The 17,677-nt window shown below is 41.8% G+C and overlaps 1 protein-coding gene across 4 annotated transcripts in view; it reads left to right on the top strand.

Moving 5' to 3' along the window:
- SLC4A5 (solute carrier family 4 member 5) overlaps positions 1-17,677 on the top strand; it is a 753,917-nt gene that overhangs the window by 280,207 nt on the left and 456,033 nt on the right. For all 4 annotated transcript variants that reach the window (XM_085633456.1, XM_085633454.1, XM_085633455.1 and 1 more), the window contains 2 exons: positions 15,239-15,394; positions 16,307-16,402. In XM_085633456.1, coding sequence (XP_085489582.1) covers positions 15,239-15,394; positions 16,307-16,402 — 252 coding nt within the window. The remainder of the gene's footprint in view (positions 1-15,238; positions 15,395-16,306; positions 16,403-17,677) is intronic.

Here is a 17,677-nt window from a genome sequence, read left to right as displayed (position 1 = left end):
TCACAGATTAAAAAAACAATGTTTCAATATAATAAATACATTGTGATCCTTTTTTTGTAGTTCAAAGTGTAATTTATATACAGTATTGTCAGCAGTGCATCCAGTATACTGGTGGTTTTCCACCAGAAGAATTTGTTCTAGTAATCAGGTTGGCTACCTTTCCACTAAGTTGCACGCATTCTCGAGTGAAATTTATAATTTAGTGATTATTGTGTAAAAAATTCAGGAGTGCTCAGACTTCCACATTTTTAACGTTTCCTACTTTCCTCAGAATTCACAAACTATGTGCTGAGTTTTACAACTCTGCACTCCCTATACTTGTGTGTGTGGATTTCTCCCCACCTGGATACTCCACAGTTGAAGCGGAGAACTCAGCACACTTACATATTGAGTGTCCAAAGTTGTAAAACTCTGCACGCAGTTTGTGAAGTGCATTTTGTAGTACTACAAAACGTACTACAAAAGCAGTTTTAGAATCAAGTCCTCGGCATTCAATAAAACATTTGCTAGGCATCCATCAATCTTAGGCAGCTGACCTTAACAGGTTAAAATATGCCTGGGAGGTATGCCAAGAATAAATGCAAACAACAAAGGGGCTAACACAGCCCTTACGCCTTTACATATGTGAATGCATTCCGACACGATAACTGGACCCTTGCCCAAGTGTTTGTATGTCGACATCAGACCCTCTGGAATTCCACTTATTTTCTGTTTCTTACAAAGTAAGTTATGATCCACTCGGTCAAACGCAGCACAGAGTTCTACAAGCAAACAAACAAACAAGCTGCCTTTATTTGCCAACTTCAGTCCTCGATAATTAAGAGCGAAAATGTAATGGTTTTTACCCACTCCTGGCCAAACGGCAGCTTGTTCAATAGGTATTAATTTATTACTCTGGGCTAATTCTTCTAAAGCTTCTAAAATCAGCATAGAATACATTTTGGAAATAGAATCCAACAATTAAATCAAATGGAAGGTAGGAGGACCCTTTTTATCTCCCATATTTTAAAAATAGACTTAATATTGGTTCCCCTCCAAGGTGCTGAGATTTAGCCTTGTATGTATAATGTATTTAAGGAGAGGATTCAATATCGGGGCTCATGATAAGGGATCTACTTGAAACATGATGTTTAGATTACCATTTGGTTTTACTGATTGATTTAAATACTTCAAAGATTTTTTGCGCTAATAGGTTGAAAATGATCCCTGGATTTACAACAAACAGATTGATTTCTGCCTCATCTCTTTACAGGACTCTCTTTAAATCAGAAAAATATTCCCATTATTGCATTACAGATTATCTGGCCCTCTAACCAAGCAACCACAAGCTACCAATTTTCAAAATCCCACACAATTTTTATCTTTAACCACTGTGTGCATAATTTGGCAAGTTTTAGAGTTTCTCTCTGGCCCCCTTCAAATGTTTTATAAATGTGATGTGCCTTTTTATACAAAAAAGAAATCCTACTTTAAGAGGTTTTGAAATTCTCTCTTGTAGTTTTTCTTATGTGCTGTTTGGCAATATTGAATTCATTATCAAACCAAATATTTCACTCAGCCTTTATACCATGGGGTTTTACACAGGTTTTTCTTTTTACAATATAGTACATTATAAAATATTTATATTTAAACATTTCTTCTACAAAACACCAGTGTGGCCTAAATAAATTATTGTTTTGCTTACTGTCAAGAATACTGTCATTAATTTGAGATGGGGTTACCCCAACCTACTTAATAAACACCATCTTTACAGGTCAAAGCACTTTTGAGAGAAAATCTCTGTTCAACCCTTGGGAGCAAAGGCACAGGCAAGAGGTCATCCCAAGAGAAGTGCTTAATAATTTGAACATAAAACACACAATGAAATCTTCAGACCAATGTAGAAAAATTGTGATTAAAATAGTGAGCAAAAGAAACCAGGATCATTATATAGGTTAAGGATAAATAAAGTTATGAATGTTTTAATTTTTAAGGCATAAAGCATCTAGAAAAAGCAAAGCACCATTGAAAAAGAACAGATCATGGTTGACAAGGACCTCAATGAAATTTCAGGCTGAAAGCAACGAGGCAAAGATCGCATACACCAAGCATGCCATCCTGGTCAAATATGTTTCCTTCAGACTTAGGGACACCTCTACGGCTGCATTGTTTGCCAAAATTGAGTGCAATTTGCAAGCAGTGCGGAATTTTGTGAACAAAACTGTGTACCGATAGGTCAGTTCATAAAAATTCCAAATTGTGAACATTGCTTGTGGGGGGTCCGCCCCGTTGGGTATAAAAATCTCAGTAAAATTTGTTGTAAAAAACAAAATTCCAAATTGGAGTGGATCGCAGTCCAACCTGCCTCATTAATATTTATGAGATAGGGCATAAATTGCAACTCATTCTGATTAGCCCCAATTATTGAAATGGTAGCATGCAAGGGTCAGCCAGCTTCCATGTCTGTGACTGCACTTCAATAAGGTATTTTTTAAAGAACGCCATTTTCCTTCAGAGAAATGAAGCTGCTTTAAAAAAATACTTTTTTTGAAACTTTCAGAGAACAGCAGTGGTCCCCTTGATTGTTACCTTCTCCCCATGAATCTTTTCTTAAAATTCCCCAAAGGTGAAGGGTTCCCAAAGGAAGCCCACCCCTTTGTGAATAGACTGATACCCAAAATTGGGGGTTAGTAACTTTTCAATGGTTTGCAACCGCAACTACAGTTGCAAAGCATTTATACATTTGATACTAAGAGTCTGATTCCGATGCGTTTAGAAAATCATTCTGACCGAATCGGTTCGGGAATGGTTTCCGACCGACTCGTATCGGGAGAGTACGACGAACTGAGTACGATGCATCCGGATGATTCCAGATACAATTTGGCTGGACTCCCATTGAGTTCAATAAGAGCCTGTGTTCTGACCGAATGCATAGGCTCCCAATGAAGAAAGAGGTGGCTGGGGTAAATCAGGCACCCTGTGGCGTGTACCCCCTGGTGCCTGCTACACTGTGCATGGCTGGTAAGGCGGGACCCATGGTTACTCCTACGGACCCGATTGGGAAGGCTCCGGGTACAGGGGGACCGCTACGGGCCCTCAAATTCTGATTCTGACTACCGATTCGAGTTGGACGGTACGATTCGGATAGGCTGTCTGAATCCAGCATTGTAATCAGTCGTTCAGAAACGCAGCCTGTAGAGACGTACAATTCTGCTTCGTACGGCGCGGTCATTCCAAATGCTGTTGGGTTCAGATTGGGATATTCCTAACGCCTAACTCACATCATACTCAGTCGGTTGGAAACCTTTCTGATTCGGTCGGAAAGACACTTTCCCGATCTGATTCGGACGGAGCAAATGCCGTTAGGAGGCATTCCTAACCACATCAAAATCGGGCCCTAAGTCAGTATTTGGAAGGGACAAGCTCCTTCCACATACCAAATGTGTATCCATTTGAATCCTATCATAGCAGCCGGTAAAACCTGATTGATTCCTAAAATGAGATTTGTACATCTGGCCCTTAGTCTCTAAAATGGAAGTCAAAATCGTTCAGTGAAGCAAAGTGCAAGGTGAAGGTCGGTGAGTGTCTTTCAAAGTGGGACCCAGCATTGTCAAGCTTCTACTGAAGTCATTGGCTCTGTCACCAAACCTCTGAGCAGGACCAAGCTGGAATTCCCAGCCACATAGCTTGTTTTCCTGGTCAGATAGATTTGCCACCTCGCCCTATTCCATGGTTTTACCCTCTGACCTGTTAATTAACTTTGTTCTGAGAATCTGCAAGCAGGGCAAGGCTGGAAACCGTAACCAGGCAGGGCTCCACAAGTACCTATCACAAAGTCCCACTAAACCAGTTTTCAATTAAGCTAAAATCACTGAGCAGGACATACCTGGTGCTCTTGCCTGCCTTTGGTGTGACCACCCTTGGCATGCCTCAGAACCTTGACCTGGTTTTTCTCAGTGGGAAAAATGACAAAGTTCAAACTTTTCTCCAACTGCTGCGAAAGTTCCTTCTGATCGGTCCTTCAGCCCCTGCTTCCTCAGGGCAGACTTCTATGCACTAGATCTTTCCCTAGCCAGGACTCACACATTGTCCATCCCTCTGAAGTCAGCGGGTTCTTCTTGGAGTAAGTCGTCCTTTTTTTTGTGTCCCTGAATAGTCAATCAGGAGGCTAGCTACCTAACTATTAGGGAGAAGTTCTAATTCCTCAATGCCAGCAGGAGTCTTAAAGTTCTTGAGTGAGTCCTCTTCTTCCAGCAGGAGTCAGGGGCCTTCTTTCTTTCAGCAGCACCTTCTTCTTCAGGTGGAGTCTTCCTAGGTCTCGGAATGTCTGAGAAGGTGGTGGCTGAGGTACCAAATATATCCTGGTGAGCACTAACCAATGATTGGAGACAATCTGCCACATAATTCAGACTATATTCTTGCAGTCCCCTCACCTCCTTTTGCAGAACTTCCTTTTTTCTCTCACTGTAAAATAACTCAGGGGCCCTGTTTCAATATGGCATATGGCTGTCTCCAGCTCTTTGGCCACTCTCCTATTGAGATGAACTCTTCTCTCACTGGACAAGGTTCTAACTGGTTGTCTTACCTACTGTGACTGGGGCCTGATTATCTTGGAGGGTCCTGGAAATGATGGAGAAGCCTCCACTGGCATATCCAAGTCTAAAGCCCCCACTGGCATATCCAAGTCTAAAGACTGTCCTCTGTCCTGCTAGCTCTCCCTGTCCACTCACAGGTAGCCAATTGTTGCTAAGTGGTCAGTAGTGGTCAGTAGTTAAAATCCTACTCCATTTGGCTGTTAAACTACGTTTTCTGACAGCAGAGACAGCAGGGCACTGCTATTGGAAAACTGAAGGTCCACAGACTTGCAACTGGGTGGGCAGACCAATGGTTTGGCAGACAGGGTACTCCGTCCAATTGTTGTCCCCCAAATTCTAAATCGTCCTGAATTACTTTTAAGCACAACAGACCGGTTTCTGGCTATCAGCCGTCATCAGCCAGGATAGCTTGACTCCAGTGGCGTAGTGAGCACGGGTCCCACGTCTGGGAATACCCATCCCACTTAGGGCGAAAAGCGTTACAACAAACAAATGATGGACGGAATGCTGACAATGCATACATTCTCCCCCAGTCAAGAGATCTGGGTTAAATCCATCGTTCTTTTGCCCACTACACCACCCCAGTTCAGACATGGCCATATGCAAATCAGTCTTGACCCTGTGCCTCATGGGAACAGTCCAGCCCGAACTGCCAAGCCATGTCTTCCCTGGACCGGAATCAAGCATCCTAGGACCGGTTTCTGGCTATCAGCCGTCATCAGAACAAAGAACGATGGATTTAACCCAGATCTCTTGACTGGGGGAGAATGTCTGCATTGTCAGCATTCCGTCCATCATTTGTTTGTTGTAACGCTTTTCGCCCTAAGTGGGATGGGTATTCCCAGACGTGGGACCCGTGCTCACTACGCCACTGGAGTTAAGCTATCCTGGCTGATGACGGCTGATAGCCAGAAACCGGTCCTAGGATGCTTGATTCCGGTCCAGGGAAGACATGGCTTGGCAGTTCGGGCTGGACTGTTCCCATGAGGCACAGGGTCAAGACTGATTTGCATATGGCCATGTCTAAACTGGGGTGGCGTAGTGGGCAAAAGAACGATGGATTTAACCCAGATCTCTTGACTGGGGGAGAATGTCTGCATTGTCAGCATTCCGTCCATCATTTGTTTGTTGTAACGCTTTTCGCCCTAAGTGGGATGGGTATTCCCAGACGTGGGACCCGTGCTCACTACGCCACTGGAGTTAAGCTATCCTGGCTGATGACGGCTGATAGCCAGAAACCGGTCCTAGGATGCTTGATTCCGGTCCAGGGAAGACATGGCTTGGCAGTTCGGGCTGGACTGTTCCCATGAGGCACAGGGTCAAGACTGATTTGCATATGGCCATGTCTAAACTGGGGTGGCGTAGTGGGCAAAAGAACGATGGATTTAACCCAGATCTCTTGACTGGGGGAGAATGTCTGCATTGTCAGCATTCCGTCCATCATTTGTTTGTTGTAACGCTTTTCGCCCTAAGTGGGATGGGTATTCCCAGACGTGGGACCCGTGCTCACTACGCCACTGGAGTTAAGCTATCCTGGCTGATGACGGCTGATAGCCAGAAACCGGTCCTAGGATGCTTGATTCCGGTCCAGGGAAGACATGGCTTGGCAGTTCGGGCTGGACTGTTCCCATGAGGCACAGGGTCAAGACTGATTTGCATATGGCCATGTCTAAACTGGGGTGGCGTAGTGGGCAAAAGAACGATGGATTTAACCCAGATCTCTTGACTGGGGGAGAATGTCTGCATTGTCAGCATTCCGTCCATCATTTGTTTGTTGTAACGCTTTTCGCCCTAAGTGGGATGGGTATTCCCAGACGTGGGACCCGTGCTCACTACGCCACTGGAGTTAAGCTATCCTGGCTGATGACGGCTGATAGCCAGAAACCGGTCCTAGGATGCTTGATTCCGGTCCAGGGAAGACATGGCTTGGCAGTTCGGGCTGGACTGTTCCCATGAGGCACAGGGTCAAGACTGATTTGCATATGGCCATGTCTAAACTGGGGTGGCGTAGTGGGCAAAAGAACGATGGATTTAACCCAGATCTCTTGACTGGGGGAGAATGTCTGCATTGTCAGCATTCCGTCCATCATTTGTTTGTTGTAACGCTTTTCGCCCTAAGTGGGATGGGTATTCCCAGACGTGGGACCCGTGCTCACTACGCCACTGGAGTTAAGCTATCCTGGCTGATGACGGCTGATAGCCAGAAACCGGTCCTAGGATGCTTGATTCCGGTCCAGGGAAGACATGGCTTGGCAGTTCGGGCTGGACTGTTCCCATGAGGCACAGGGTCAAGACTGATTTGCATATGGCCATGTCTAAACTGGGGTGGCGTAGTGGGCAAAAGAACGATGGATTTAACCCAGATCTCTTGACTGGGGGAGAATGTCTGCATTGTCAGCATTCCGTCCATCATTTGTTTGTTGTAACGCTTTTCGCCCTAAGTGGGATGGGTATTCCCAGACGTGGGACCCGTGCTCACTACGCCACTGGAGTTAAGCTATCCTGGCTGATGACGGCTGATAGCCAGAAACCGGTCCTAGGATGCTTGATTCCGGTCCAGGGAAGACATGGCTTGGCAGTTCGGGCTGGACTGTTCCCATGAGGCACAGGGTCAAGACTGATTTGCATATGGCCATGTCTAAACTGGGGTGGCGTAGTGGGCAAAAGAACGATGGATTTAACCCAGATCTCTTGACTGGGGGAGAATGTCTGCATTGTCAGCATTCCGTCCATCATTTGTTTGTTGTAACGCTTTTCGCCCTAAGTGGGATGGGTATTCCCAGACGTGGGACCCGTGCTCACTACGCCACTGGAGTTAAGCTATCCTGGCTGATGACGGCTGATAGCCAGAAACCGGTCCTAGGATGCTTGATTCCGGTCCAGGGAAGACATGGCTTGGCAGTTCGGGCTGGACTGTTCCCATGAGGCACAGGGTCAAGACTGATTTGCATATGGCCATGTCTAAACTGGGGTGGCGTAGTGGGCAAAAGAACGATGGATTTAACCCAGATCTCTTGACTGGGGGAGAATGTCTGCATTGTCAGCATTCCGTCCATCATTTGTTTGTTGTAACGCTTAGGGCATGTATGTGCACCAAATCTGCACCCATGCTCATTTCAGGGGTGCAACAGGGTGTCCTTTTGACACCCTGGCACCCTTGAAATTGCATTCCCAATTTGCGATTCTCTAATTGGGAATCACAAATTGAGAATGTCTTCCCATTCATCCCTATGGGCCTCTAGGCCCATAGGAATAAATGGGGAGGTATTCCTTAATTGCAAATCGCAATTTGCGATTCGCAATTAAGGAATATGTAGAATTCGCAAAAGTTATTGCAAATCCTACATACATAGGGTTTTGCGATTCTCAAATAGCGATTTGAAAAAAATCGCTATTTGAGAATCGCAAATGGGCATTTTCATACATATGGCCCTTTGTTATTTAAGCAAAGGTTCAGCTGCATCTGTGTTGATAACAAGTGAAATATACTATCCCAGAATTCTTGAAGGGCTGGACATTTGATAAACATGTGTACAATGACTTCTGCATAAAGATTACATTCTGGACAGTATACACATGATGAATTCATAGCAGGGGCAACATTTACTATATTTTACAGACATTTTTTCAGGATAATTGTGGAATGCTGTATGTAAGGTATATTTTTTCATCATATTTCTTACCAAATCTTTAACCCCTTCAGCGCTGCGCGGATTCCCCCGCGGTGCTGAAGGGTTCTAGCGCGGGCGTGGTCATGACGGAACGGTTCCGTCATGAGCACAGCTCAACCGATGCTCATGACGGAACCGTTCCGTCATGAGCATCGAAGGGGTTAATGAAGTGTTTTGATCCCTATAATATAATATGATCATTCACAACATGGCGCATATGGTCATTAACACAACAATATGCAATCTGTCTTTAAAATTACTCATTGATGAAGGTTCCCTAAACATTTGTGTTGCTTCTGGCTGGGAACATTTCATTTGCCGAACTCTATCATATATGTACATTTTCATATATTCCTCCTTATTCCACGTGTGACACAGGTGGGTTGACGACACTTTTAACCCAACCAATTTTAGTATATATTGGGCTTGAAATTTCCATGAGTAGAAGGTATGTTCTCCAATTGCAACACTGAGCATGTCACATACATCCTAACATGCCCCTGACACTTCTGGTATGCAGGCTATGTCATTAGAGCATTAGAGTAACATAAGATGCAAGATATGCACAACAAAATTAGTTTCATATGTCTCAAAGGCTCAGCATACCCTTAAAGACTTCTGGATAGACAGACTGTCATTAAATGTCTATAACAACAGGTTGACTGCTCTACACAATGCCCATCCTTACCGCAAAATGAGCAATGTTGGGTGTTCCTTCAGAGTGGTCTGAATGATGAAATTGAGTAACTCTAAGCATCATCAGGTTCTAGATGATTTACATCTCTGTTGGACCACTCATGAAACTAAGAAAACCTTAAGAATGTCTGAGTCAAACTAACAACTGAAATCATAGCATCTTTCTCTCAATAAATATAACCTCACAGCACTGTAACCATCTCTTCCTTGTGCCTAGGCTGTTATGTGTATGTATGTATGTATGTATTATTATTATTGTTGTTGTTGTTCTACTATTTATTATTAATATTCTTATTATTATTGTTAGTATTATTATTATTTAAAGCATGCCTACATTATAGCATCCTGAAGCTAGGAAACATCAGTTGCAAGGGGTAAACCAGGTGAGATTAACCAAATAAAAATGTTTGTGACCATTTAAAATGACAAAGGGCCTGAGTATGAGTTTGGCGGTGTGGGAGAAGGGCGGCACGCCACTGCCCGCTTCCCACACCGCCAAACTCCATTGTGACCGGCCGCCGAAGTACAAGTTGTAATGCGGTCGGTTTTGTGGCAGCTGGTCCACAGCACTGGCTTTCAAAGACTCACAGGAGAGCTTTAGAAAGGCAGTGCCGTGAGGTCGCCACAGTGTATTCCAAACGTGGCATCACTATTATCAAAAAGTCACTTGTCAACAAAGGAGCCCCTAAATGGTCCAGCTTCTAGAAAGGAGATCTGCAGCCGGTAGTCTGATAAAATATCATTACCAAAAATATCGAGAGACACAAATAATGTGTCAAAAATATTATTTACTGTAATATTCTGTTCCAATACTTATAATGAAAATAGCCAAAATATAGTGTGACTAAGATAAGAATATCATTTTATTTATCAAATATCGACTTTCAGGTAATTTATTTAAAGCACTTAATTAGTTAAAAGTAATGTACTATTACATAAGTAGTTCTAATCATTTTCATATATATCTATTTACACCCAGTGTTGATCGCCACTGGGTAGTTATAGTTAGGATCTTGTTACCATAGGAAATGCCCTTTTTTTGTTGCTAATAACTTTGGCGTTTGACAAATCTCCACGAAACTTTTCAAAAAAGTGCTACTTTTTGACTAGTTTGCACATTTGAAAGTTTTGGGTTGTCCATCAAGTGGGGCTGAGAAAAAAGGAGGGGTCCCAGAACATGTTTTTGCTTTTCGTTTTTCCATAGGAACATTAGACAGAGCTACAGCCAAACCACTGAACAGATTCACACCAAATTTAGTAGAAAGCTAGATGTTTTTGTGTAAATCTGCTCAGTAGTTTTTGAAAAATTAAGGCTAACTTTTTCATATATGTCCCACCGTAGAGGAGTCGACAGATCTCATCCTGAGGTCTGATTGGCTGACACCAAATCAACTAGGAAGAGGTGGCAGTCACCTTAGGACTCAGGACTCAATCCCTAGCACTACAAAAAAACCACACACAAAAGACGTAGGGGTCAGGGTAGGATGCCCTGACCTCCCATGCCTGATGGTTGGTCCCTAGGGCAAGAAACATTTTTTAAAACATTTTGCTGCAAATTCATGGGGGATACACAAATTTTGGCATTTTTTTTAAAAACAAAAAGAAGTGTGGGTTCCTCTGTTTCTTTCTAAATCCTCCCCGGGTGGGCCAGGGCCCTGTGGGCAAGGGTAGGTATATTTGTAGGGGAAAGGGCGTACCCTTGCCATGCACTGCTAATTACCTCACATATTACATCACTTATGGCATTTTCTATGACATCATTGATAATATCAATACAACATTTGCAATGAAATTATTAAGGAAAAAGTGTGCATGGTGCGGGTGCTAATTATAGTTACCTCAGGCCACAAGTTATAGTTACTTGTGATAACTGTTGAATTTCTGTGGTTTTTAGAGCTTAAAATGTAAATGTATTATTTCCTCCATCTCCTTGTTTCCGACAAAGAAAGACCAGACAAGGCTCAATTCCTTCAGCATGTTATTTATTTCAAAAGCAGCAATAAACGCCTGGCGAGTTTCAGAGCTCAACACTCCTTGCTCACGGGTTAGTTGTGTTTGCTGCACCATTCTACATGTACAAGTACCTACACCACAATCAAGGTAGGACTACGTGAAGTAAATTTTAGGAGGAAATCACAGCAGCCATCTTGTAACATTTAGTCCATTGTGGCAAACCTTCTGAATTCATTGTACTTAGGTTTTTCCTACTCAAACATATTTTTGCTATATGGGTATTATATTTATATTTCATCAGGATGACACTTTATAATCCATAGTGATTTTAACAATTCCCATAATTTGGGAATCAGTCAAGTTATTGTGCACTATTTCTTTTGTTACCACTCATCACATATAATTATGTCATATCAGACCTGAAGTCTGTTGTCCCAATTATGCCCTAGTGGGTCTGTGAATTAAAATATTGAATGGTACTGTAAATTATACTGCATTTCCGTTATAATCTTCATTGTAACTTTGATATCCAATTCTGCCCCTGTGGGCTATATACATATCAAATTATACCCATATATAATTTCCCTAAATCCTTTAACAGAAGGTCTATTGACCCCGATATATTCCAGCTCTGTAGCCTTTCTTTCTTCCTTCAAACATCTTCATGTCCTACTGAAATAAATAAAAAACAGTGATGATCAACCTTGATCCTATATACAATTTAAAAACCGCAAACTGATCATCCCGAGATTTACACAGAAATGTACATACTAGACCACTCTAACAACTGGAAAGACCATAGGTGTTTATGAATATTCACCCTAAATGGACAGCTAATTCTTCATCTCTACTGATACCTCTCAGGTTTAGAGTTTCATACTTTATTATCATTTTTTATTCCAATCTTTGTAACTCTTAACCTCTGTTGTCACCTCTTTCCGACACAGGGATTCTATCTAACACACAGAACTTTAACATACTGATATCTTTGTCATGAAATTCTTTAAAATGCCTTGCTATGGGATATTGTTTGTCCTCCTTTACAATTGCTCTTAGATGTTCTATAACTCTTTTCTTGGCTTTATGGATTGTACTGCCTATGTAGAAGAGAGAACATGGGAGACTCAATGAATATACACTAAAGTCCAAATTACATGTCAGATGTATTCCTATAATAAATGCTTTTTTCGTATTTGATAACTGCAATTGATTACAGCTTGTACTGTGTTTGCAGGCCTTACATTCACCATAGGAAAAGAAACCTTGTATAGTGTTAGTGTCTCTTCGGGGATGTACCATACTGTTACTTAGGACATCCTGATTTTGGTGGGGTCTCTCAGCATACTAGTGCCTCACTGCCCCAGGGACCAAGTTGGGAGCAAATCCCCATGCACTGCCCAGAGTCAGGCACATGTCCTCCAGGATCCAGCAACATGCTTCCAAGAATCTTTACATTTCCTCACAGTGCTTGCAATGTGTTTGGTGGGTTGGGTCTGGAGAAGCAGCCCTTTAACTGCACTTTGAGTGCACCTCTGGTGGAAGACCCGGCCACAGCAGCATGCTTTCTCCTTGCTTCCCAAACATTTTACAGTCCCTCACAGTGCTCATCGATGAGTTTGGTGGGCTGTGTTTGAAAAGGCAGCACTTTAGTGGTAGTTCAAGGGCACCTCTGTTGGAAGTCCTGGCCAGGCCTCGTGAATACTGGAGTCCCAGGACACCTGCCACTGTAATCAGTCTGAGTTTGAGGCACGGGACAGAGGTCACGAGGACTCCAGGCACACCCACTATATGTGTGTACACACAGGACACTGGGGAGCTGCTCCAGGGAAGCCCCAACCTATTTCATGGCAGCAATGCCAGGCAGGCCCTAATGGCAGGACCTCTGCTTAAGATCTCAACTGCGCCACCAGCCCCCCTCCTGCCTGGGAACTACAGCCCCTCCAGGTTCATGCTCTCCTCAGGGTAGACATCAGAGATGAAGGCAGATGCACCAGGGCAAAATGGGATTACTTAAGAACTGGGTTGGGAGCCCGATCAGATCACGTGTGCCATATTGGCCTTCTTGGCAACACCCCACTGTAAACTTTACTCTACCTGCAAAACGTTATTTCTATGTGAGTATGAAGTTAACTTAAAATGTTCCTAAAAAACGGAAGTATAAGCAAACTTTAGCTTCAATTAAATTCAACACTGATCTCTCAGCTGTTAAAGATTGTTTTGCCACTACTGGAGGATCTGTCCAAATTTGTGATGTCATGTTCATGGGATACATTGAATATATCGAGACGGGTGAGCTGGTGCCTGGGGAAGAGTGGATCGGAAAATTTCTTCCTCATATGTGGTGCAAATGTGGGAGCTATTTGGAAGAGTTTGACTTCAGTATGTTACGTAGGGAATTAAGAAATTGTATTATGTTACTTTGTGCTGATCATATGACGTTAAATATTTTTTGGGTGACTAACTGATAAATTGCACATGAGTTTGGGATCATGGGGTACGGGACCAATTTGAGCCAATGCTTGATGATGATATTGATACATTCGAAAGAGGCAACAAAATGGTTGACTTATTCTCCGTTGCTTTGTCTGTGGTGGTGAGGGTTTTGAGTGAAGAACAGATGGCTTTCAGTCTTTGAGTCAGTTTCTACACCATTTCTTTTCTTGTTTGCTGATAGTTCAATTGCTGTTCAGGACATTTTCAACATACCATGGTGTTGAAAGCTTAGTTTTCAAATAACACACCTACAGGTGAGTCACAGTGTTGGCACTCAGGATGAGGCTGACTGTGTACAGGAATGGGTTGACATCATTTTTGCAGTGAGAGGAGGGTGACAAGATAAAGAATTCTTACTTGAAAGTTTTTTGGGTTCCAAAGATTTTACTTGTTTTTCCTTACAGAAAGAAAAGCAAAGAATGTAGGAAGTGATACGTCTTTGTACATTGTTGCTAGTTATGCAATTGAATCATATAGACCATCAACATTGTCAGGTTTAAAATGTCAAAAATAGTGATGCGTTTCACAGAGAATAAAGTCTGTTCTTGGATAATATAAGCTATTGTTGTGCTTTCAAAACAAGGACAATGATGATTAGACAAGAGAACGAAACAAGACAAAAAGGGGGTATTCAGTAGTGGAGATGAGAAAAGGAATAGAGCAGAGAGTGGAGAGACCTGGTCCATCTATTACTGACTGTGAATGGAGACGTTAAATTACAGTTGGTTATCGGTAATGGGTGTATTACGAAAAATGTGATAATAGGTGGCGATGTTGTTGTATGTCCATTATGTTCAGGGGGGGCTTTGATTTTTGTAGGTAGAGATCAGATGTAGACCATAGACGTCTGGACATGGTCCTTGTTGAAAATAGTATTGTCTACCCTTCTCAGGAAACAAACCCATGCCCACCAAGTATGATATGATATGTTTTGAAAAACAATCCAGTCACATAGGATAATTTTAATCCCTAAAGTGAGTAGTATCTTTAACAATAACAAGTCTATGGTATTGAGCGATAAGTGGGAGATCATTCACCATGGGTCAAAGATTATGTTAACGGGATTGAGTGGTGTATTTTGTTGGACATCCTTGAATAAGCAGTATTGTGGGTTGGTGGTGTTTAATTCACTATGAGAGGTATGTGTAGGTGTGATAATCATTACAATGACAAAGCGGTCTAGCAAAGGTGGCATTTGAGGCATTGCATGGTGGCGAAGACCAAATCGAGAATATTACCTTTGGTGTGGGTGATTAGTTAGTAAGTGGTGTTTTCTGATTAGTTGACTTATGTTCCTGTTTTCAAGAAGGGTGATTAGAGGTTCTTTCAAAATTTAGCTTGAAGTGGGACATACAAAAGATAGCTAAACTAATGCTGGTTTAGTGCCTGGATGAGTTTCATGAATTCCTTAATGTAGGTTTTGATGGGATTGGGCCTGTAGAGTGGGTGATAGATGTTGGTCAAAGAAATGAGTAGGGTAGGTGGCTACCAAGATGCTCCATTACTTTGATGGTGACGCATTCCTTGTGAGAGCATGGTCAGAAGAACATTTAGATGATAAGAGGCCACAAAGGTACGTCATTTTAACAGGTATTACTTCTAAAATATATAGGGTTAAAAATTAGTCTGCCACCATGAACCACAAAAACTATACCATGGCACGGTATATTTTACTATGAATATAGTATTAAAAATAAAAGTTAAAATGCCTTATTGAGGTGTTTCTTCCTAACCCACACTCGGTTTCCAAATGTATTTCTACATATATAATGTATCCTGATATTGCAAATATGTATTTTTGTGTGCAAATGTATGAGCGCGTCAGTCTGATTCAATATATTTTATTTACAGATGATGTAATTGAAAAGCAAATAGAAGATGGCCTCCTTAAGCCAGAGCTGAGAGAGAAAATAAGCTATGTGCTATTAAGAAAACATCGCCATCAGACCAAAAAACCAATACACCGTTCTCTGGTGGATATAGGAAAGTCTGTCTCTTCCAGTACAAGTAAGTAAAGAAGTACTTTAGAGATTTTGAGGGCATGAAGAAAAAGGCGAGGTCACAACTTGTTCAACTGTATATATTTATGTACATAGGTGGTAAAGCACAAACCTAAAAGCAGTGGAGCAGTGTTCAGGGACAAAGGCAAGTATTAGAACAAGGAGCGGAAGCTGGAAGTGTTTGATTTGAGTCGGTGGTTGCCAGTGGCGACCACCGGTACTCATTTTTGGGGACAAGCACTAATTTTTCCTCATCAGACGTTTACTGAGAACATGAGGAGGAAAACACACAAAGAGAAGAGAATGGGGGAGAGAAAGACAGAAAACCCGTCCAAAAGGGAGAAAGTAGAAACTTGCAAATGTGAGATAAGGGGCAAGGAGTGTCTGGTAGTGGATTACAGAGGAATAAGGTGGACTCAAGACTACACAGTCTTGGTATTGGCACACTGACATTTAATAATCTTCAACCACTGGCTTCTCAACTGAGCTTTGGACACTCACACTCATTCTTCTAAAAATTAATCACTGGAAGAGGAGTTCTGAGAACGGAGATGGACTGTTACTTCGACATGATATGGTACTGTTTAAAGATGTGTGTTTTCAGCTTTTGCCCAAATAGCAGCGAGTTTATGGTGATCCTGATGGATAATGGGATGTTGTTCCACATCTTTCATAAACCTTTAGGATGACTTTTTTAATGGATTCGCTATATTCTGTGTCCCTGCATGCTCATTGGAAACTGTTGAATGTTTGCTTCCCTGTGTTGCACTGTAGGTCCCTACTATGTCTAATATGATACCTTGGTGCATTTAATTCCAATATTAAGGCTTTTCCTTTGTTTGCATTTCAGTTTGTCCATGGTCTTCTCAAGTTTAGGCACAGCATACTATTATAATCTTTCTCTCCTTTTTTGTTCTAGCTCGCAGTCCTGTTCGAACTGTCCCAACTGGAGCTGCTTTTCACAGGTCAACAGAAGATTTGAGAACCAAGCAAAATTCCAATTACGGACGTTTACGTATGTTTTCACTAGAATACATTTATTCACAATAAGTTGTATATTTAAATGGATGTTTTGTGCTCAATCACTCTGAGATATGAAGAGTTTATATTAAAATAAAATGTATTTCACACCTAAGGGATTTCAGTCACATCATGAAGAGCAATCTACTTCTATTATTTTAAGGTCGTCAACACAGAAATATATTTTGCATTGTTCTGCCACATTTCTGTGGGTTATTTGTTTACAATGTGCAAAATATCATTCTGGAATTTGTCTGTGACAGGAATCACAGACTCAGAGAGGGTCACTGTGGAGGAAATTGACAAGTGATGGAGGTTTTGACAACTAGAAAAGGTAACCAACAATCACAATCAGACCTGATCAAAACGGGCACTAAAGTCTTTTAACTTTCTGAGTGGGAGTGGGAATTCATTTTGTACCCCAACAACAACCCTTTATATTTCTTAGGTATTGTCCCAACTCATGCTGGCACTGTCTTTTCATTTATTAAAAAAGCAGACCTTTGAATTAACAGTCACTGTGTTAACCACAAATACCCTCCACTTTAAGAGGTATATGTAAAACACAAATTTGTGAACAAAATGTGTGAAGAAACGAGATACCACCTCACGTGTGAACACCACAGGAGCTTACTAGTTGGTTCTCACCAGTTGTGCCCACGTTTTTCATCATCGGTCGCTACCTCGCTTGAAAAATATATACACATTGGTGTCCAGAAAACCAGTGAAAAAATAAATGTGTATTCCACTAACAACAAAAATAGACCCAGTGAGGTTAAAATTGAGAGAGGCCACACATTCACCAAATATCCACTTTATTCCCAACTCGTGGGCCTATTCAAAATAAAAACAAACTGCATGCTTGCAGACCATTTAATGATGGGCCGACATGTTTCATTGCCTGTATAACTTAGTGGCAATTTCGTCAGGCATGAGGTCTAAATCCACCACATGGTGAAGTCTAATAAATGAAAAATGGGGATGAAGGAATCCTGTTAAATTTTTAAATGTGCCCAAGATACTAAGTTTAGGAATAGTGGTTATGTGTGCAACTCGGAATTTAGGTGACCCATACTATCATGTCATTCAGAGGGCATTTCACAAAATATTGTCTTTCTTGCACACTGGCTTATGTTTAGAAACTAAAAATGATAGTATTTCAACTTATAATAACACATGTTCTACTGTTATTCATTTCCTGTTAAAAACAGTACCCAGCTTGTGTTACTTTGCCTCTTGTCTACGACAGGAAAGACTCCAAAATGCAACA

This window comes from Triturus cristatus, chromosome 11 (genome assembly GCF_964204655.1).
Source record: "Triturus cristatus chromosome 11, aTriCri1.1, whole genome shotgun sequence".
In the NCBI taxonomy this organism is placed as follows: domain Eukaryota; kingdom Metazoa; phylum Chordata; class Amphibia; order Caudata; family Salamandridae; genus Triturus; species Triturus cristatus.
Note: the sequence above shows the minus strand (reverse complement) of the source record. Positions and strands in the feature narration are given on the sequence as shown.